General features: G+C 44.2%; 1 protein-coding gene across 2 annotated transcripts in view; it reads left to right on the forward strand.

Moving 5' to 3' along the window:
- Positions 1-22,879, forward strand: part of EIF4G1 (eukaryotic translation initiation factor 4 gamma 1) — a 91,493-nt gene that overhangs the window by 37,005 nt on the left and 31,609 nt on the right. Inside the window, exons 2-15 of one of the 2 annotated variants that reach the window (XM_056565651.1) lie at positions 2,048-2,144; positions 2,499-2,585; positions 3,511-3,531; positions 3,985-4,152; positions 4,256-4,352; positions 14,475-14,581; positions 18,819-18,911; positions 19,038-19,107; positions 19,987-20,838; positions 21,301-21,389; positions 21,766-21,946; positions 22,226-22,359; positions 22,438-22,560; positions 22,650-22,829. In XM_056565651.1, coding sequence (XP_056421626.1) covers positions 2,082-2,144; positions 2,499-2,585; positions 3,511-3,531; positions 3,985-4,152; positions 4,256-4,352; positions 14,475-14,581; positions 18,819-18,911; positions 19,038-19,107; positions 19,987-20,838; positions 21,301-21,389; positions 21,766-21,946; positions 22,226-22,359; positions 22,438-22,560; positions 22,650-22,829 — 2,265 coding nt within the window. In that variant the 5' untranslated portion in view covers positions 2,048-2,081. The remainder of the gene's footprint in view (positions 1-2,047; positions 2,145-2,498; positions 2,586-3,510; positions 3,532-3,984; positions 4,153-4,255; positions 4,353-14,474; positions 14,582-18,818; positions 18,912-19,037; positions 19,108-19,986; positions 20,839-21,300; positions 21,390-21,765; positions 21,947-22,225; positions 22,360-22,437; positions 22,561-22,649; positions 22,830-22,879) is intronic. The other variant, XM_056565652.1, reaches the window with a different exon arrangement.

The raw sequence follows: 22,879 nt of genomic DNA on the forward strand, positions 1-22,879 counted from the left end.
TGGATGGGCAATAATTGTTTATAGTAAAACCCCTCCAAGTGTAAACAATACTTTTTAGATACAATAAGAGATGAGCGAACTTACAGTAAATTTGATTCGTCACGAACTTCTCGGCTCGGCGGTTGCTGACTTTATCCTGCATAAAGTAGTTCAGCTTTCCGGTGCTCCGGTGGGCTGGAAAAAGTGGATACAGTTCTAGGAGACTCTTTCCTAGGACTGTATCCACCGTTTCCAGCCCACAGGAGCACCTGAAAGCTGAACTAATTTATGCAGGATAAAGTCAGCAACTGCCGAGCCGAGAAGCTCGTGACGAATCAAATTTACTGTAAGTTCGCTCATCTCTAGATACAATGTATATTTGAAAGATGGGGGGGGGGGGGGAGAATCAATTTTTTTTTTTTTTTTTTTTTTTTTTTTTACTAATGTGTTACTATATATGCAGATATTCATGTGAGCTTTTAGTTTGACGTGTTTCACAGTTTAGAATCCAGGTCAGTGTTTCCCCAACCAGAGTGCCTCCAGCTGTTGCAGAACTACATCTCCCAGCATGCCCGGACAGCCTTTGGGTTGGGAAACACTGATTCAGGTCAATAGCTGCTGAGTCCATAGTCCTTGTAGTGCTGTTTGCATATGTTAACAGCAGTTAACAAAAGATAGATATGCGCAAGCTTTAATGCTTTTTTTTCCCCCACCTTTTGCAATGGTAAAGGTTTGAGCCACATTGTGAATGCTGTAGGGTGGAAGACATTCTTTGTTATGTAATAGACAGAATTTCGTTTCTAGTGCAGATATTGCAGTCCTGTGTCTGCTCCCTTGTTTTCCATAGAACCTGTATTAAGTTGACTAGGAGCGGACTGGTTGACATCATGGATGTAGAATGCCTGCGCTCCATGGAATATTTGTAGAAGCACAATGTCCGCAGTGAGTCAGGATGACTTCCAGCTCCACTAGATCTTTACACTGTGCACTTGTCCAGATCTAGAATTCCTGGCCTTATACTGACCAGTTGTCATAGTTTGGAAAAACTTTTTGCTTATTTTATTTATTGATTAGCACTTGATTTTTGTGGTATTCATGTGAATTTTGTATCCAACGAATTATAAGATTGTTATAGTTATTACTATGTAATGTTTTAAGAGCAGTAAAACTAGAAGTGATAAAAGTACACAAGAAGTTCTCCTTTAGTACCGTATTTATCGGGGTATACCACTCACCGGCCTATAACACGCACCCTCATTTTACCAAGGATATTTGGGTAAAAAAAAAGTTTTTTACCCAAATATCCATGATAAAATGAGGGTGCATGTGGGCGCGTGTATACCCCGATACACCCCCAGGAAAGGCAGGGGGAGAGAGGCCGTCGCTGCCCGCTTCTCTCCCCCTGCCTTTCCTGGGGTCTAGAGCGCTGCTGTCGGCCCTTTTCACCCCCTGGTTATCGGCGCCGCTGCCCGTTCTGTCCCCCTGACTATCTGTGCCGCTGCCCCGTTGCCTCCCCCCATCCCCGGTGGCATAATTACCTGAGTCGGGTCCGCGCTGCTCCAGGCCTCCGTCGTGCGTCCCCAGCGTCGTTGCTATGCACGGCGCGGCGCTCTGACGTCATGCGCCGCGCCGTTCAGGGGGTGAAAAGGGCCGACAGCAGCGCTCTAGACCCCAGGAAAGGCAGGGGGAGAGAAGCGGGCAGCGACGGCCTCTCCCCCCCCCCCCCCTGCCTTTCCTGGGGGTGTATCGGCGTATAACACGCACACAGACTTTAGGCTAAAAATTTTAGCCTAAAAAGTGCGTGTTATATGCCGATAAATACGGTATTTATGAACCACTTGCTCATGAAAGATCTAGCCGAGCGCACAGGGGTCCTCCGAATTCCTTCTATTGTTGTCTGCCAGGCTAAGTGGGCATTCGTAACATGAGGGCTTGGCATAGTGGTGGGCAACTTCTGCAGCAGCCACTTACCTTACAGCCACAGATTGACCAAATGTGATGGATCTTGTGTTCTGTGTTAATTCCTTTAACATGTAGACTTATCTGACTGTATTGTTGTTTATTACAGACCTTGTGGGGGACCCTATGCAGCAGCACATGAGATGAGCAAAACCACACAGCCTATAGGAGGACCCCCTACTGCCCCTTCCCCTGGACTCCCACAGGTAAGTGTCCCTGTCATGTAGCATAACAGGATCTCAAGTCTTTCCCAGCAATACAGTACAATAGTTAAAATAGAGAAAGTGACTGGATTAGAAAATGATGTGCCACACCAGTCCAGATGATGATACTTCCACTTTGTGGGTGAATGATCAAACTATTACTTTTTCTACTGTATTGGTGCTTTGGGGCTATGCTTTTCTTCCAACAATTTACTTTGTATGGTTGAATATTACTAAGTTTACACAGTGTATAGAAGATGGAAAAATTCTGGAAAAACAAAAATGTATTTCATTCTTGTGTATAAATGTAGCCTCTAATGTTGTTTTTTTCCCATTAAACTTTGTCTCTGGTTTCAGTCAGCATTCCCTTCTGCACCCTCGGCCCCTGTGGTGTTTGGGCCTCCACAGACTCCACAAATGAATACACAGTCTCAGCCTCGGCAGGTAAGTTTGAGAAATAAAAATTATTGTGAAAATGAGTTCCCATTGTCACCCGGGTACTCCACCCCTAGACATATCATCTATCCAAAGGATAGGGAATAACACGTATGATCGCGGGGTCTGGCTGTTGGGACCCCTGCGAACACCGGGTCGGCACCCTGACGTTCTGAACATTTGTATTCAGAATCCCAGCTAAGGGCGTCCGTGGTCAGGTTGCTGTTATTGGTGGTTGTGGGGAAACCAGCCTATTTTTGTCATCAGACTGATAAATCTAGGCCTATATGTCAACCCAGCCTAACAGAACAATACCACTTTTGCTTTAAGGTTTTGTTCACAGCTACGTTCACTGGAGGCTTCTGATGTTTTAGTTAGTAGTATTTTGGCCTAGTCATAAAGTTACAGTTTTAAATAGATCACATTAATCTTCTAAGTGTGTTGCATGTGCTTTTCTAAGTGCAAAGGGGTCACTAAAGAACAGTTTCATAGCCATTACTTTGTTGGATGAACCCTTCAGTGAATGTGTGGCTGCCCAGTTTTCATTTGTGCTTAGTATATAGTTTTCTCCTTAGTTGTACCTGGAATGGTTGTATGAGTGTTGGTTCTCATGCCCTATGTGATTTCCTGTTACACATTTGACCCACTGTATGTTCTCCGTTAAAAAAAAAAAAAAAGTGAATAGCTTTTTATGAAGTGACTACATACATCTGGAGCCTACATGGATGGAAAGTAAGGGGAAACAGCACTATGTTAAGAATATGCTATCACTTTAGAAGACCGATAAAATCCTGACTGCATGCCTTCTCATCCCTTGGCGTCTTCCTCTTATCCTATTACTTATCTCTTCTGATCGCCCCTTCTTGTGTAGATTTTCACGTTTGTCTCCTTCCACCCTCTGCTTGCTTCTTTTTTCCACTGCTGCTTCTAACAGGCAGGATTCAGATCTATTCAGGTAATGCTTTCATTTGTTTTCTACCTAATAGATGTTCTCGGTAAAGCAAAGTAGTGAATATTGTATGTAAAAATAAAAATAAACTCTTTTGCCTCTATGCCACTCTGTTCCCTACCCTAAAGTTTTTTATTTTTTTCAACAAAGATCATAATAGGTCAGGAGACCATGGGGATCCATAGCCTATAAAGGATCTGTGGACACAAAACTAAGAGTTTAAATACTGTCTGCACTCTTAGGCTATGTTCACATGGCAGAATTTCTGCTTGTACCCAGTTTATCAGCGGTAGCTGTGATTTCATTTAGGTTACCGCCGATGTATAGCTCTAATGCAGTTTAAATATATTTTCTATCTCCTCAGGTAAAATAACACGTGCTATGTAAGCGATATTAAAGTTAATGCTTTTCTATTTATCTGGGCAATGTTCTCTGATCCTTTTACTCTCCCTCCTTTAGCATTACTATCCGAGCAGGACACAACCTCCTAGCACCGCCACAAGAGTTCAGACTGGATCTACAGCTCGTGCAGTGCCTCCTGCCCATGTGTACCCCGCTGGTTCCCAGGTGATGATGATACCCTCACAATTATCCTACACTTCCCAGGGCTACTACATTCAGGGCCAGGTCAGTTCACTTCTACTTATTTGCCTGTGTCCTTTTTTCCCTTTTAATGTGCCTGATAACCCTGAAGCACTTGAACCAATATTTCTTTTTTTTTTTTCTATAGGGTCGCTCTTATGTGATGCCCACACAACAATACCCTGTACAACCTGGTGCACCAGGATTCTTTCCAAGTGCCAGCCCCACAGAATACGGCACTTATGGTAAGTGTTACACTGATGCCTTAAAACAGAGGCAGAGAAAACAAAATTAAGCAAAACCAAATTAATGTATGTCTTTGTATTTTAATATTTTTTTAACTGAAAACTGTAGGGTTGAGTGCATGCTCACTATTGTGGACACAGTTGATTGTGCATATGTTCTGAATAGTTAAAAGGGGTAGTATGCCACTGCCAGACACAGGCAATGGGACACTGGTGTTGATTTATCTTCCCTGAGCGAGTCAGAAGACCCCAGTACTCCTTACTTGGTGACATGCTCTGTCATTAATAAAAGGTTTTTCCTATGATCAAAAATGTGTTAGGCTTATTAGAATCAGCCATACTCCTTCCCCTGCCCCTTCATTTTTTTAAACTGTAATTTTTATTGAAGCATTTTCATAGGTAGAAGTCAAAACAGAGAAAAGGAAACTCAGCTTAAACATCATATGGGCCAAAGCCCGTTAACAAAGGTTGAACAAGTGATTGTATACGCAAGTGATAAAATCAGGACAGACTAGTGAAGCGGATAAAACACTCCACCAGCCTCCGGGATAAGCATATAAAACCATGACTAAAGCAACTGTCTGAGGACACAAAGACCAACAAAAAGTGACAACAACACACACAGGGAGACAGATAAGGAAAACAAGAGAAAGAGAAGGAAAAGAGTATCAAGGCGGTTGCCTATCGGAAAAACGATCCCAGGGTTCCCAAACTGAGAGAAACGAAGGGATAGAGTTATTCAGGGAAGCCGTTAAAGATTCCAGGGACCTAATCTCCCGTACCCGGGATAAGAGGTCAGATTCAGAAGGGGGAAGGGTCCTCTTCCAGCATTTAGTAATGAGTTTTGGCAGCTAAAACTGTGCATGAAGAGCTTAAATAGCTTCCTGGAGAGCGTAGGGTGAGAAAGCTGAAGATAAATAAGAGGGTCGAGAGGGACCGACACTCCCAACACATCGGACAGCAATCCCAGCACTTTTTACGCCAGTATTCCACTATCTGGGGGGCAGCAAAAAAAAAAAAGATATGAAACACCGTACCCAATCCAACCCCACAACCCTCTGCCCCTTCCTATGGCTTATTGTCTCTGCTGCTCTCCACTTCTTCCTGTGAACTGCCCGCTCAGCTGATCACTGACTGAATAGATCACCGCTGCGGTCAGTGATTGGCTGAGCGGGCAGTTGCTGCATGGAAAGCATTTCATAGGAGGCAGGATTAAATGGGGACTGGGAGATGATAGAACACCAGCAGCAGCGGATTGAGGATGGAGAGTATGGTTCCTGGTTTTTAAACAAAAACACCCAGAACTAAATATAAAAAGTGATTGCTGGATTTATTAACCATTAAATCTAATGTGTAAGGCCACCCTAAGGAATCAGTGGGTAGTGAATCAATAAATTAGGTATAAATTAATTAACCCCTTAAGGACCACATGTTTTTTCATTTTTGCACTCTTGTATTTTCCACCTCGCCTTCTAAAAATCATAACGCTTTCAATTTTGCACCTACAGACCTATATGAGGGCTTGTTTTTTGTGCCACCAATTGTACTTTGTAATGACAACAATAATTTCACCACAAAATCTAAGGCAAAATATTTGTGGGGCATAATTGGATAAACACCATTTCTCTATCGGCTACATTGGGGGACACAGACCGTGGGTGTATGCTGCTGTCTCTAGGAGGTGTGACAATATGGTAATAAAAAGTCGGCTCCTCCCAGCATGATATACCCGCCTTCAGGCCCTGAGCTAATCCGTTTAAGCTTAATGTCTGAAGGAGGTGGACATGGTCTGGAATTCTCCAGACCAGGTCTTCTGATTTTTTTGTTTTCCTAGTATAGGGACGTGTTAGTTTTTTATTCCTTTTTCTTTCCTGTCTTCAGGTGGGGACTCAGGGTCTCCGGTTCCCTTTTTCCCCATTGCGAGTAAGGGGGCACAGACATTGCGTATATGCGCTTTCCCCCCCTCTCGCCAACAGTCAGCGCCTGGGTTGGTACCTCATGGGTCCGAGTCCCCCTATTTCCCTGCTCGCCTCGCTCGTGCATAGCAGCCAGGCGTGATGCAGGTAACTAAAGCTGACTGAAGACTTCACTGAAGACTCCATTAGGTAAGTTCTTCTGACTGAGGTAAGTACTTTCCCCCCTTTTCTCCTTAGGTACGGACTTGCAACCTCTGGAGACCCCCTGTTTTTGGCCCACCTTTCAGGTTATGGGGCTGGCTTATACAGGGGCTGGACTTTTATTCTGGGGAGCAGTGGCATCTTAGGGGGCATCTAATCTATGTTTTACATTGGGCACTTCACTGTGTGTGTGGTTACTTGCGGCTATGTCCACAGCGCCTTATATGCGGCTGACAGCCGCGACGCTGGTTCGGGCCGGGCACTCTCAGCGCCGGCTTACTTCACTTTCTCCGGCAGTCTCTGCCGGCGTATAGGCCGCCCGCTCTATTTTCCCGAGCGCATACACGGCTGACGTGCTCGGGACAAGGAGCGGGTGCCATTACAGCTGCTTCTTGGCCAGTTTATAGCTCCGCCCACATGGCTGTCGGAGCGCTTCAGAGGCGTGAAGTAGCCTCCAATCAGCACCGTGGGCGCGATTTTCAGTTAGAAGGGGCCAATTAGTTAGTGCCTCTGCTACAGGCACGCCCCTCTCACCCTACTGGCTGTCCTGTTTCTTACACTCTAGCTGCACGGAGCCAGCACCTCAAAGGTTCAGCTCTCACGCTGACTTTGATGACATTCGGGAATCTGCATGGAAACATCCAGACAAGAGGTTCCCGGGAATCAAGATAATTCAAGAACGTTATCCATTTGACAAGGACTTTGTCACTATGGTGGATCCACTGAGGGAGGGGAAACCACCTATCTCCCGGATCTCTAAGGTGACTACACTGCCACTGGCAGATGCCGCTGCCTTCAAGGATTCCACGGACAAGAAGGTAGAATCCTTAGCGAAGTTTGCCTCTGAAGCAGCTGGCTCTGCTATCCTTCCCATCTTTGCCTCGACATGGGTGTCCAAGGCCCTGTCGGAGTGGTGCCAAAAGCTCCATCAGGATATCTTAGCGGGATCCCCCCCCCAGAGGATCTATCTGCTCTGGCTCTCCAATGCTCTAAAGCTGGGGACTTCCTGTGCGCAGCTTCCATGCAGTCAGCCCGTTGTTCTGCCGTTGCTGTGGGTCACCTAGTGGCTCTCCGCCGCTCTATGTGGCTTAAAGCTTGGAATGCGGATGCTGCTTCCAAAAGGTCTCTCACTGACCTTCCTTTTACGGGTGGCCATCTTTTTGGCAAGCGCCTTGATGAGATTATCTCTGAGGCGACGGGAGGTAAGAGTTCCTTGTTGCCTCAAAATAAGGCTCGCCCTACTTCCCAAAGGAAGTCCTCTTCCTTTCGAACCTTTGGACACCAGCAAAGGGACCGGGCAGGTGCCTTTGCGGGACAAGAAGGCTCCCTCGTTCCGGGCGCGCCCTTCTTGGAAGTCGGACTCCCACCGGTCCGGCCGTTTTGCGCCCAAATCAGGCAACCGCAAACCCACTTCGCTTTTTTTCAATCTCGGGCCCCCCGGTCTCCTTCTCTGGCAAAGCAATTTCGAGAGGCTCTCCAGTCTCTGCTTCTCCAGGGGGTTATCGTTCCCATTCCTCCAGGGTAACGGTTTCTGAGTTTCTATTCCAATCTTTTTGTGGTTCCCAAGAAGGACGGTTCTGTGCGACCAATCCTAGACCTCAAGCGTCTCAACAGTCATCTTCTTATCCACCACTTCCGAATGGAATCTCTCCGTTCGGTGGTGGCGTCCCTGGAACAAGGGGAGTTCCTTTCATCGGTGGACATCAAGGATGCCTACCTCCCAATATTTCCAGGCCATCATCGGTACCTCCGCTTTGCAGTTCCGGAGGGGCATTTTCAATTCGTAGCCCTCCCTTTTGGTCTGGCCACGGCTCCTCGGGTCTTCACCAAGATCCTTGCGCCAGTGATGGGCCTGTTGTGGTGGAGGGAGTCTCGGTGATACCCTACCTGGGCGACCTTTTCATCAAGGCTCAAACCAGAGCCCAGACTCTAGAGAATGTGGACGTCACTCTCCGCACTCTGGATCGCTTCGGGTGGATGGTCAACCGGGACAAGTCAGTCCTCTGTCCTACCCAGTCTCTAACCTTCTTGGGACTTCGCTTCGGGACGGCCTCTGCCGGAATTTGCCTCCCGCCGGACAAACGTCTGGCGCTTCTGTCGGGGGTCCGCTCCCTTCGGACCCAGGTCAGTCCCCATCCGCACTTGTATGGAAGTCCTGGGTCGGATGGTGGCAACTATGGAGGCCGTACCCTTTGCCCAGTTTCATTACCGCCCCCTTCAACTGGCGATTCTCTCTCGATGGGACTGGTCTCCTCTGTTCCTCGATCGTCAGATTGTTCTCCCTCGCAGGGTCCGTCAGTCTCTGCTCTGGTGGCTCCGTTCCCCCCTTCTCCAAGGGCGGTCATTTCTTCCCCTTAACTGGCAGGTAGTTACAACGGATGCAAGCCTGTCGGGCTGGGGCGGCGTGTTCAGGGATTGGACTATTCAGGGACTCTGGTCTCCATGAGACCCTTCTTCCGATAAACATATTGGAATTACGGGCGATAGTTCTTTGTCTTCTTCATTGGGAGTCCTGGCTTCAGTCCCGTCCTGTTCGTGTCCAGTCGGACAACGCCACGGCTGTGACATACATAAATCGACCAGGCGGCACTCGCAGCTCGGCAGCCATGGCCGAGGTGACCAAGATTCTCATCTGGGCGGAAAGCAAGGTTCCGGCGATTCACATTCCGGGAGTGCTCAACTGGGAAGCGGACTCCCTCAGTCGGTCCTCACCCGACTCAGGCAAGTGGTCTCTACATCCAGAGGTCTTCGCGCAACTCTGCGACCTCTGGGGCATTCCTGAAGTGGATCTCTTCGCGTCATGGCACAATCGCAAGATCCTTCCTTTTGTGTCCAAGTCCCGGGACCCTCAGGCTCTGGCTGTGGACGCCCTAGTGATTCCTTGAACGGGGTTTGCCCTACCCTATCTGTTCCCTCCTCTTCTGCTCCTTCCCAGGGTTCTGAGGAAGCTCAAAAAAGGGGATGTCCCCGCCATTCTGGCAGCTCCAGATTGGCCCCGAAGGTCGTGGTACGCCGACGTAGTCAGGCTCCTGGACGACGCTCCACTGTGCCTTCCGCTCCGTCCGGACCTGCTCTCTCAGGGTCCTCTTTGCCACCCCAATTTACAGTCGCTACATTTGACGGAGTGGCGGTTGTGACCGCGGTTTTGAGGGCCCGCGGGTTCTCTCCCAAAGTCATTCGCACCATGCTCAAGGCTCGTAAGCCCTCCTCCGCAAGAATTTACCACCGTACTTGGCGGTCTTATTTTCGTTGGTGTGAAGCCCAGGACTTATCCCCTGTAACCTTCTCGGTTCCCCATCTTCTCTCCTTTTTGCAGTCTGGTTTGGAACTGGGGTTGTCTCTGTTCCCTTAAAGGTCAGGTTTTGGCCCTTGCTATTCTTTTCCAGCGGCCCCTGGCTTCTAATTCTCATGTCCGGACCTTCCTTCAAGGAGTGGCGCATGCTGTTCCTCCTTATCGGTCACCCTCTCCCCCTTGGGACATGAATTTGGTTCTGAGTGCCCTCCAGGGTGCACCCTTTGAGCCCGTTAGAGAGGTGATTCTCCGCCTCCTTTCTTGGAAAGTGGCGTTTCTTATTGCTATCACCTCCATCAGGAGGGTGTCTGAATTGGCAGCTCTCTCCTGCCGTTCTGTTTCTGGTGATCCACCAGGACAAGGTCGTTTTCCGGCCAGATCCTTCCTTTTTGCCTAAGGTGGTTTCGGCCTTTCATCTCAATGAGGACATTGTCCTCCCGTCTTTTTTTCCTGCTCCTTCTCATCCTAAGGAGTGCTTACTACACAAGCTGGATGTAGTTCGGGCTGTTCGGTCTTATCTCTCCATCACTTCTTCGTTTCGTCAGTGTGATTCCTTTTTCGTCCTTACGGAAGGTCGTCGCAAGGGACAACCTGCTTCCAAGGCCACCATTTCTCGGTGGATTCGGTCCGCCATTTTGGAAGCCTATCGCTTTAAGGGGAAGATTCCTCCTTTCAGGGTTGTGGCTCATTCTATCCGTTCTGTTGGGGCATCCTGGGGTCTCCAGAATAGAGCCTCGGCCTCGCAGATTTGCAAGGCGGCTACCTGGTCGTCTTTGCACACTTTCTCGAGGTTCTATCGAGTTAATACCTTCGCATCGGCTGATGCTAGTCTGGGTCGTAAAGTGTTGCAGGCGACAGTGGATCGGCCGTCTGCAAGACTGCTTATCTGCCCACCCAAGGGACGGATTTGGTACGTCCCACGGTCTGTGTCCCCCAATGGAGCCGATAGAGAAAAGGAGATTTTTGTCTACTAACCGTAAAATCTCTTTCTCGGATGATCCATTGGGGGACACAGCTCCCAGCCTTTTTGGGGTTTCCTTTGGTTCTCTGTCCGAGGGTGTGTTCAGGTATGTTCTTTTCTTCTGGTTCTCTGACAGTTTTGGGTTTTTCTTTGACCTGTTGGTCTCCTCCTATTGCTCTGGAACTTAAACTGATTAGCTCAGGGCCTGAAGGCGGGTATATCCTGCTGGGAGAAGCCGACTTTTTTTATTACCATAGTGTCACACCTCCTAGAGACAGCAGCATACACCCATGGTCTGTGTCCCCCAATGGATCCTCCGAGAGAGATTTTACGGTAAATATAAAAAAAATCTCCTTTTTGTAATTTTTTGGGGTTTTCCGATTCTATGCAGTGCACTTTTCGGTGGAAATTACAACATATCTTTATTCTGTAGGTTCATACAATGAAAATGATACCTAATTTATATAGGTTTTATTTTACTACTTAAAAAAATTATAACTACATTATACCAAAATTAGTATGTTTAAAATTGTCATCTTCTGATCTCTAACTTTATTTTTCCATATACGGGAATGTAGGAGAGCTCAATTTTTTCCGCTGTGGTCTGTAGTTTGTATCGATACCATTTTATTTATTTATTTATTTATTTTTTTTAAAGGGTATACAAAGTGACCAAAAATACACTATTTTGGACTTGGGAATATATATATATATATATATATATATATATATATATATATATATATATATATATATATATATATATATATATATATATATATATATATATATATATATATATATATATATATATATATACATATACATATACATATACATATACATATACATACAGCAGCACACTGCTAGCGCAAAGATATAGATAAAACATGAGTATATAGATAGAACATGAAAAGCTATACAGCTGTAGTGCAATAAATGAAAATATGAAACTATGAAATTGAGGTACTTGGCTTGCAAATTTGGCGGCCAAATAGCGTGCACCATGGCAAGGTGACCTCATTCTGGGACGGACCCTACACTATGAATATGCCTCTGTGTGAACAGCTCAGCAGGCATTGCAAGAACTGAAACATCCAAGGCACCTTATTTACACCTAATAGAGGTGGGTGGGGTGCAAGAGCCAACATGGAGGTAGCCACTCCCCCGTATGTGTAATACAATCAAAGAATAAGTTGGCCAGCACTATTGATTCCAAACTATTGTAAAGACCTGGCTTACAGGTGCAGGCTGCTGGGCTAAATATACAGCAACAGGAGAATACAGCAGCACACTGCTAGCACAAATATATAGATAAACATGAGTATATAGATAAAACATGAAAAGCTATACAGCTGTAGTGCAATAAATGAAAATATGAAATTATGAGGTACTTAGCTTGCAAATTTGGGACGGTCCACGCTATTTGGCTGCCAAATTTGCAAGCTAAGTACCTCATAATTTCATAGTTTCATATTCTCATTTATTGCACTACAGCTGTATAGCTTTTCATGTTATATATATATATATATATATATATATATATATATATATATATATATTTAATATAAAAGGGGGGTGAATCAAACTTTTATTAGGGAATGGGTTAAATAACATTTAAATTTTTTTTCAAACTTAGATTACATACACTGAACAATGCTATGCTATAGCATAGCATTGATCAGTGTTATCTGTGCTTGATGGCTCCAGCCTGCAGAGCCTGGCTGGAGCATCGAGGGACAGATCGGATGGCGAGGAGGCAAGTCAGGGCCCTCTAGCCATCCTCTCAGCTATCCGGGATGCTGAACAGCCTGCTGAGCTATCTCCTGTTTTAGATACCACAATCAACTTTGATTGCGGCATCTAAAGGGTTAATACCGTACATCAGCCCGATTGGCGATGTCCGGTATTAGCCGCGGATCCTTGTTACCGATAGTAACCGAAACCCACCTGGTATGAAGCGTGCTCAGCACCATCTGCATTTCTTCATTCTGGTGTCAAGTAAGTATACAATAATTGGCAATAGTATGAGATCATACGCAATCAGATACGGAACACAACAAGGACAACCATATATAGATCAATAATATCAAAATTTGTTGACATATATGAAAACAGACATTTAAAATCATTAAAACACAAAAAATGAAAGAGTAGATGTCCAATGTAATGAACATGCAAGACTAAAGGGATAACCAGTAGGGAAAGGAGAACATATGGAGGTCAATGCAATGTTCCACAAAGATGTGCCAGGGTACAAATAGATGTAAATTTAAGCATCTATTACTAGACGTACATTTAAGCATCTATTACTCAAGTGCAAAACTTAGTAAGTATAATAGCACATAACAAGATCACTTAATGATATAAGCAGAATAGTGATCAAGGCATTGAACTGACATTGCAAAAACTGCATATAGTATTCAAATCCTAACTTGTCTAGTGACTGACCAAGGACCTCCAGCACCCAATGTTTCGTCACCAGACTTCTTCTGGGGTGTTTAGCATTAAGTGATCTGGTTATGTGCTATTAAACTTAGTAGGTTTTGCACTTAAGTAATAGATGCTTAAATTTACATCTATTTGTACCCTGGAACATCTTTGTGGAACATTGTATTGACCTCCATCTTTTCTCCTTTCCCTACTGGTTATCCCTTTAGTCTTGTGTGTTCATTACATTGGACATCTATACTTTCATTTTGTGTGTTTTAATTATTTTAAATGTCTGTGTTTTCATATGTCAATAACTTTTGATATTATTGGTGTCAAGTAAGGAAGGGATTGTCCTATACTAGCTTTATTTAGTAAACGTTCTGTCTTAGGGTGGGTTCACACCACGATTTTTCTATATGGTTTCATAAAAAAAAGTATGCAACCGCACAGAAAACCATGCCCATAGACTTCCCATTCAAAACTGTATGCAACATATTGTATACAGTTGTCTCTGTTTTTCAAACCACATGTTTTTTTAACCTTTTTTTTTTTTTTCTGGACAGAAAACCGTGGCCTACCACGGTTTTTGGTCCAGGTGAAAAACAGTATTAAACCGTACAGGTTTTTTTTTAAACATGGAAGTCAATGGGAACTGTACAGAACCGTATGTGCATACGGTTCCATCCAGTTTTCACCTTACGGTTTTTAACTTTCCACATTTTTAGAAATTTTATTCATAATGGAGTGAATAGTTCAAAACGTATACGTTTTTTTTTCTTCTTAAAGAACGGATGCAACTGGACATCATTTTTCAAACAGTTATACGGTTTTCAACCGTATACAGATAAAAATTTGTACACACATTTTGATACAGTTTAGTCAGGTTTTGAGGAATCCGTTTTTTTAAATCAAAAACCTGATACAGGAACAGTATAGCAAAATCGTGGTGTGAACCCACCCTTACACATTATTTGAGGGGCCCATCCATTCTGTTAGTCATAGGTGCTTTAGCTGTGCAAACTTTTCAACTGCATTTTGCACCTCCCCCGTCATGTTGATTATGTGACCAAGCGTTGACTGTATTTAGTTCAGTATAGCTGGGATGTAAAAGGAAAACTCAATGTTTGGTGAGGGATGTGACAGTAAGTTTGACAGCTTGCAAATGGGCTTTAGGGCCCTCTCAAGGGGTGCTAGGAAGTTGTCTTAGTTTAGATTTGCATTGTTATGTCTGATGTATAAAGCTTTTTAGTCTTCTATGTGAGGTTTTTATTTGCTCATGCTTGAACACCTTTTTTTTTTTAAATTTTGTTCTCGTATAGCTGGAGCATATTACCCGGCTCAGCAGCAGTTTCCTCCTGGGGTGCCCGGAGCTCAAGTCATGATTAATCAGCAGCAAGCAATTCCTCCAAAAAGAGAACGTAAAACGGTGAGTGTAAAGAGGGTCAGAGCTTTATGGGCGATCTTTCTTTCTTTATTTTGGCTGTGGGTCATTTTCTACTGAATCGTACAGTCAGTTCAGTGACAGATTCTCTTTAGTTTGTGTTAAATTACCATATTAATATATTCAGTTAAATGCCATATACTTTAGGACTGTTTCAGGCATCCGTAAAGCCTTTGCATTTTAGCATTATGGTTGTTACACAAAGCAGAATGTAGGAACACATTAAAAGGAAAGTGTGAAATGTGTTCACCCATGTTCATGGGAGGAGGAGCTGAAACTATTCCTTGGGAAAATGAAGCGAAGATATATTTCTAAATGCTGCTGCTTTGCATAGTGGACCATTTTCACTGCTTTCAAGGACCACAATAAAACTTGGTTATACCCACATGAGAGATTATATATACCTATATCTATAGAATTATGTATACCTAAATATATAGTATATGTTTACAGTCATGGCCGTAAATGTTGGCACCCCTGAAATTTTTCAAGAAAATGAAGTATTTCTCACAGAAAAGGATTGCAATAACACATGTTTTGCTATACACATGTTTATTCCCTTTGTGTGTATTGGAACTAAACCAAAAAAGTAGGGGAAAAAAAAAAATTGAACATAATGTCACACCAAACTCCCAAAATTGGCTGGACAAAATTATTGGCACCCTTTCAAAATTGTGGATAAATAAGATTGTTTGAAGCATGTGATACACATTTTGAACTCGCAAGTAACAGGTGTGGGCAATATACAAATCCCACCTGAAAGCAGATCTAAATGAGAGAAGTTCACTTAGTCTTTGTATTGTGTCTGCATGTACCATACGAAGCATGGACAACAGTAAGAGAATAGAACTGTCTGAGGACTTGTAACCTTGAGATTGTTGATATTTTTCCACAATTTTGGTTCCCAAGTCCAGAGGTCTAGGTTTGCCTTTGTCCATAGTGCACACCATTATCAAGAAGTTTGCAACCCATGGCGTGGACGGAAGAGAAAAATTGATGAACGGTGTCAACGCAGGATAGTCCGGATGGTATATAAGCAGCCACAAACAAGTTTCAAATATATTCGAGCTGTCCTGCAGGCTCAGGGAGCTTCAGTGTCAGCGCAAACTGTCGACATTTAAATGAAACGCTATGACAGGAAACCCAGGAGGACCCCACTGCTGACAGACATAAAAAAGCAAGACTACATTTTTACAAAATGAACTTGAGTAAGCCAAAATCCTTCTGGGAAAACGTCTTGTGGACAGATGAGACAAAGATAGAGCCTTTTTGAAAACGGAATGAGGCCTACAAAATAAAAGAAAAAGCTTGCTTGCAGGTAGAGTGCCTGGGAAGGATGACCTGTCCGAACGGTGAGAGGCACTTGGAATGGGAATACAGCCGTGCGGGTGCAACCGTGGGGTGAAGGAGTCCAGGTACAGTGGAGAGGGCATGCATTGGGGAAAACAGGGGGTCATGGAAGGGTGGGTGTCAGGAGGGCAGGAGAAGTCCATCCATACGTCCATAGGAGTCTGCATTTGTCCAGCTTGAAAGGTGGCCTGTTTCTTCTGGAGGTCCGGGAAGATGGACACCGGAGAGCCGTTGTAGGTAATGTCGGGTAGGCAGCGGAGAAGCCGCTGGGCCAGGTCCTGGTTGTTACAATTCAGCATCCTGGCAAGGAGCGGGCGCCCCAGGTAGGAGAGGGCGCGTCGGTACCTGGTGGGCTCGTTCCACCGCGAAGGTCGGCGGGAAAGGAGCATTAGGTAGCAGCTCCTTCAGCCACTTTTCCACAAACTGTCCAAATCCTTCAGAGCGCTCCGGGAGCCCCACTATGCGAAGGTTGTTCCTCCTCAGCCGGATTTCATCTGCCTTCTCCTTCCATTGTGAAGCTGTCCGCTCCAGCACCGCTATAGAGGCAGGCAAGGGTGCCACCGCATCCTCCACTGTAGAGATACGGTCCTCCGCGTGCCTAACCCCGTCTCTCAAGTTGGGCAGGTCTTGGCGGAGCAGGCCCAAATCCACTCACCTCCTCCAGCTTGCTGGTCAGGGAGGTCTTGAATGTGGTGATGGCAGACAGCAGTTGAGCGGAGACCTCGCTGAAAGTCAGTTCGGCTGGCACCGATTGGGAGGCGGAAGCCGGAGCATGTGCAGAGATGGGGTCCGGCTATTGGAGACGCTGTGAGGAGCCGGCGCCATCTTGGGTGTCCGAGCGTGCGAACTGCAGCAGCTTCACCGCGGCCGCTGAAGAGTTCTTTTTCTGTGACATAATGGAGCCTAATGATCCAGCTCGGTTCCGAAGCCTGTGGGGCAAGATCAGGGAGTCCAGGATGATGGCAGGATAGAGGTATGCACTGGCTCAATGCGCAGCTACTGCAGCATGCGTCTGCCCAGCTCGGCGTCCAGGCCACGCCCCTGGAATGAGGCCTACAAAGAAAAGAACACAGTACCTACAGTGAAATATGGTGGAGGTTCAATGATGTTTTGGGGTTGTTTTGCTGGCACTGGGTGCCTTGAATGTGTTCAAGGCTTCATGAAACCTGAGGATTACCAACAGATTTTGGGTGGCACTGGTACAGCCCAGTGTCAGAAAGCTAGGTTTGCATCCGAGATCTTTGCTCTTCCAGCAGGACAATGACCCCAAACATACGTCAAAAAGCACCCAGAAATGGATGGCAACAAAGCGCTGGAGAGTTCTGAAGTGGCCAGCAATGTCCAGATCTAAATACCATTGAACACGTGTGGAGAGATCTTAAAATTGCTGTTGGGAAAAGGCGCCCTTCCAATAAGAGACCTGGAGTAGTTTACAAAGGAAGAATGGTCCAACATTCCGGCTGAGAGGTGTAAGAAGCTTATTGATGGTTATAGGAAGTAACTGATTCAGTTATTTTTTCCAAAGGGTGTGCAACCAAATATTAAGTTAAGGGTGCCAATAATTTTGTCCAGCCCATTTTTGGAGTTTGCTGTGACATTATGTCCAATTAGCTTTTTTTCCTCCCTTTTTTTTTTTTTTTTAGTTCCAATATACAGAGGGGAATAAACATGTGTTACTGCAATCCTTTTCTGTGAGAAATACTTCATTTTCTAGAAAAATTTCAGGGAGTGCCAACATTTACTGCCATGACGATATGTGTATGTAATTCTAGGAGATCATGGAGACAGCAAAGTACTTCTACCATTTACTACTATAGAGAGCAACTTTTTTTTCTTCTTCTCTGGATTACACTTGTATTGATGCCTCAGGGCCCCAGAGATGGAACCCCTAACAGCAGGGCACCCTGTTTACCTTGGATAGATGTACCAATAGACAATTTTTGCCCACATACAATGCTTGCTGTTTGACTGATCATAGAAACTATGAATGTTCACTCAGCTACTAATCTTTGTTGAGGTGAAATTACATTACAATGACACATTACCATTTGCTCAGACTATTTTTTTTTAGATTAGCTTGCTGGGTGTGGTCTTTTCCAGCATTACTTCTGCTTGTAAAGGTAACCTCAAAATAACTCAGGACTGGGGAATTTACAAGGAAAAGTCATACTGATTCCAGCCAATGCTCCACCTCATAGCATCTCAGACGCGATGACTATTACTGTTTGCTGGCTTCAGGTATCAGAAGACATTAATATTCTTCTCTGTGCAGTTGTTTTCTGCTTTGAAGGGAAGTTTCTTTCTATTGTTGCCAGCCAGATTCTGCATTTCTAGAAGTTTCATTACTCCAGCTTTACTTTCCTCCTTTTATGTCTTTGTTTGTTCTGACTTTTGGATTATAGTGTGTAAATTGTTGACTGCATAGTTCCTATACTGAAACAGGGACGAGCATGTTGTATTCTTCTTTGGTTGTTACAGATCAGTGCAGTCTAACTGGATGAGGACACTTTTATACCTTTCCTTGCCTTGGTCTGGGTTGGTTTGTCCTACGTACACTGCTGTGCTTGAGTTTGGTTTCTGGCAGTTCTCCAGAAAGACTTGGCTTTCCTTCATTTCCCTTACAGCATGTGGCATTGTTGTTTCTCCACGTGGCTGTTGCTAGGTCCCGGAAGTTTTTCTAATCTCTTCCGATGCTTGACCCTTAACCCATGTTCTGAAAAGCGGCATTCTTAAATAGGTGACCCACCAAAGGAGATTTTTACTTATTTTAACATATTACAAACAGATGGTTTGTGGAGTTCTTAAATTAGGATATAGTATTGTAACTCTCACATACTTATACTCTAACATACTAATTTTCTTTATGCATCAGATAAGGATTAGAGATCCCAACCAAGGAGGAAAAGACGTCACAGATGAAATTTTGTCAGGAGGAAGGACCTCATCGACACCTACACCTCCACAGGTAGTAATGAAACTCTACCTATAGTTTAAGGGTTGAATGATAAATGTAAAATACATGTGCCAGTATGACAACTACTACACTTAATGGAGATACAAATAATAATTGCATTGTTTCCTCTGTTTCTAGTCTGTAGGTGGAGGCTCTGAAATGCAGGCGAATGGAGAGAGTGTCCATGTGCCTATTGTAGTACGCCCAGGTGAGCACAAAAGATAAGAACTATGGTGGAGATATTACAACAGAAAGATAATGCCTGCATTTTTGTAAAGTAGCAAGAGAGACGTTACATTGCAGTGAGAGGGGTTGGCATGGTGGTCACTGGGATAACTTTTTGTCTAGTCTAGTTCTTATCATGTGTATTTAGGACTGTAGTAACTAGAGAAACTTGAAGAGATTTATAATGTTACATTCTGGATGACAGTGCTGGATCTGCAGTCTTTACTTAAAGGGGTTATCTACCATAAGGTGATTTTAGTACGTACCTGGCAGACAGTAATGGACATGCTTAGGAAGAATCTGCACTTGTCTTGGGGCTAAATGGCTATGTTGTGAGATTACCATAACACCGTGGCTAGCTTTTTGTGAACTGGTATTTCCTGTTTGAGTTTTCTTCTTTTGCCTACAAATCCCATAATTCCATTTTCCTCCCTCCCCACACATCAGCCACCCCACCCATTGAAACATAAATGAGCTGCATCCATTCAAAAGACCTGTGGTTTTCAATCAGGAAGCCTACAGCTGTTGCATTAGTTGCAGATTGATCTCTCTCCCACAAAGTGATCGCTCCACCCATTGACGCAGACAGGCTCCCTGTCATCAGCTGACTAGTGAGTCAGGTCTCGGCCGCATTGCAACCTGGGAAAAATCTGAGAACATTCATTTTGTATGCTGTTAAAAATAAATATTGGGGTGAAAATCACATTGTGAGAAAACCGTCACAGGTACAGACGCCATATTATGAACTACACTAACTTTACAACCCCTGTAGCTTAATACAAAATTTTAAAAATCCTGGAATACCCCTTTAACATGTGATATTATGCTAACATGCACCATTACAATTTTATTTTCATTAAAGATGATGGCTCAAAGACCACCCAAGTGCTGACCAAACCATCAGAGAGCCCCTCACCCTCTCCTCCTGTGGAAGCTATGAGCATGGCAGTTTGTGAGCAAGACTTGACCCTTGATAACACTACACCTGAGATGTCTGTACCTTTGCTAGGGACTCTCAATTCACAGGAAGTGCCCTTGCTAGAAAACCCTTCAACTCAGGTATCAATGCCACCAGAGGCTCCTATAGCTATTCAGGAGAGCCCAAGTCTGGCTGAAGTAAGCATTGTAGAGACAGCTGTTAAGCAAATAGAGACCGTTTTTGAAGCTCCAATTGTTCAACCCAAGCTGGAGACTTTAAACCCTACCCAGACTGATGTGTCTGACTCCCAGGAAATTCCTCTGCCACAAGAGCAGGCTTTAGAGGTAGACTTTCACACACAGGCTCCTCCATCACAAATTTCAGCCGAGCCTTGTCCTGTAGAAGAAAATGAACCTGCTACAGAATCTACACAAGAGCAAAGTCCCTTGCAGAGCTTGCCTGCTGAAGATCTTCAGGGTACTAATGGCCTCTCTGAAGAAGTGACTGTACCACCTGCACAGCCAGAGCCATCTACTGTTTGCCATCCTGAGCCCTCTGTAGATTCTCCAATTGCTCAACCAGAAGAGCTCCTAACTAATGGAGAGGGATCACCAGGCCTGCAGGAAGCCGAGCCACAGGACACACAGGAATCCCATGTTAGTCCCATTACAGAACCTGAAGAGAAACCAGTTGATCCTACACCAGAAGTTGAGGAAGTTCGAAAGGAACCTCCAGCCGAGCCAGAGCCAGTTGTTTTACAGACATCAAAGCAGACTACAGATGTTCCTGTGGCAGGTAATGGAGTCTTCACATTGGATGCAATGGGGTGTAATTGTCAGTGTCTTGATCATTAGACTGACTTAAATAAAAAAAAAATATATACACACATATATTTATGTATAGTTGAAGGGGAAATCTGTATAATGGTATATTTTTTAGTCTGGTCACCTTTTCCTAGTCTGTCTGCTTTCAGCCATTCTACAGCTTCCCACTTATGATATGGTTAGAATTTACTTCTCATTTAGCAGAGTTGTAAACGCACTCCCTTCCCTCGCAATTTGTGCCTGTGCTGTAGTTACACTTTACTGAATAGGTCCAACATGTTTTCAGTGCAATCAGAATTACAGCATACAGCTTCCATACTGCTCTTGGTCCTCCTGCACTACATATCCAACTATTAAATCAGTAGTCTCTTAACAAAATCTTCGCTTTAGTTTTATTTGCAAGTTTGCTAAAGTGCATTTGTTGGTCTTCTAGTTGCGGTGTCTGCACCTAAGAAGAGGAGAAAAATAAAAGATTTAAACAAAAAAGAGGCTGTAGGAGATCTGCTAGATGCATTTAAAGAGGTAAGAGACTTTGGCAAGACTATCAAACTGTATTATTTTACCTGAAATGTTTTTTTTTTTTTTTTTTTTTTTTTGGCACATACTGTGGATATGCTATAAGTATCCAATAGGTATGTTTGCCACCTAATGGGCGCCCTCCTTTCATGTCCAGGGTACCCTCATTCTGCCTGGTAAGGTGACTGCAGACACCCGGGTTAGAATGAAGGACCAATGTGGCTATTTACTTTTCTGCCTGGATGCTACCTCATCAGGGAAAACGAGTGTCGGAGGTTTTTTGTTCTCTCAAAGTTTACAGGACACATTTTTGCTATGCCTGTAGAGAAGTTACCACATTAATGTGCAGGAATAAAAGGTTTGTCTGTTAATTCCCCTTTAGGCGAGTGATGGTACTACTGAAGCAACAGAGTCAGCTGCTAACCCACCAGCTTCTGTTCCTGAAGTTGAGCAGACCCCCAGTGTTCCTGTGGAGGAGCAGGATGAGACTTGGGAAGAGAAAGAGGACAAGCTAGATGCTGAAAATATAAAGCCAGGGGATCTAAAGTACAAATACAAAGAGGGTAAGGAAGATTGTCTTTTCTGGCAATTTTGAAACTATGATCAGTTAATTGACAATAGTTGTTTATCTGGGGCGTTGTTTTTTTTTTTTTTATTTTATTTTTTTTTTTAAAACTATATACTAGTGAGTTACCCAAGCTTTCCTTTCTTTCCATCATGGCATGCAATCAGCAGACAGTATTCTTCTGGTAACACTGTCTGCACTTGTTGAACAATTATGAGACTATCGGATTACCATATACATGACTATAAGCATTTCATTATTTCATCTTTCTCTACAGAACAATGGAAACCACTGAATCCTGAGGAAAAGAAAAGTTATGACCGTGATTTCTTACTTGGCTTTCAGTTTATTGTGGCAAGCATGCAAAAACCAGATGGTCTCCCTCAGATTACTGATGTAGTGTTAGACAAGGTAGGTGGTTATTCTATTTTGGAGTAAATAGTTGTCAAGTATTTTTCTTGTTAACCCCAATTATGTTTGTTCCAACAGGCAAATAAAACTCCCCTTAGGCCTTTAGACCCTGCACGATTAACTGGCATGAACTGTGGGCCAGATTTTACACCATCATTTGCCAATTTAGGCCGGCCTGCTATGGGAAATCGTGGAGGGCCAGTAAGTCTAATCATTTTGTGGAGTCTGTGGAAAAAATGCACTTATTCCTTTATTTGTCTTATGCCAATTATTCCTTTCATTTTTTGCAGCAAGCAAATCTTGGTCCTCGACGGTCTCAACAGGGACCCAGAAAAGAGCCACGCAAAATCATTGCTGCTGTGTCATTAAATGAAAATATCCAGTTAAACAAAGCAGAGAAGGCCTGGAAACCCACCAACAAGGTCCAGAAAGCCAGTGAAGAGGATGATCCTGAAAATATTAAAACCCAGGTGGGTTAGTAATGAAGTATTTTATTAAAAGGGAACGAATGGTTCTTTCA

The sequence above is a fragment of the Hyla sarda genome, chromosome 3, assembly GCF_029499605.1.
Source record: "Hyla sarda isolate aHylSar1 chromosome 3, aHylSar1.hap1, whole genome shotgun sequence".
Taxonomy (NCBI): Eukaryota; Metazoa; Chordata; class Amphibia; order Anura; family Hylidae; genus Hyla; species Hyla sarda.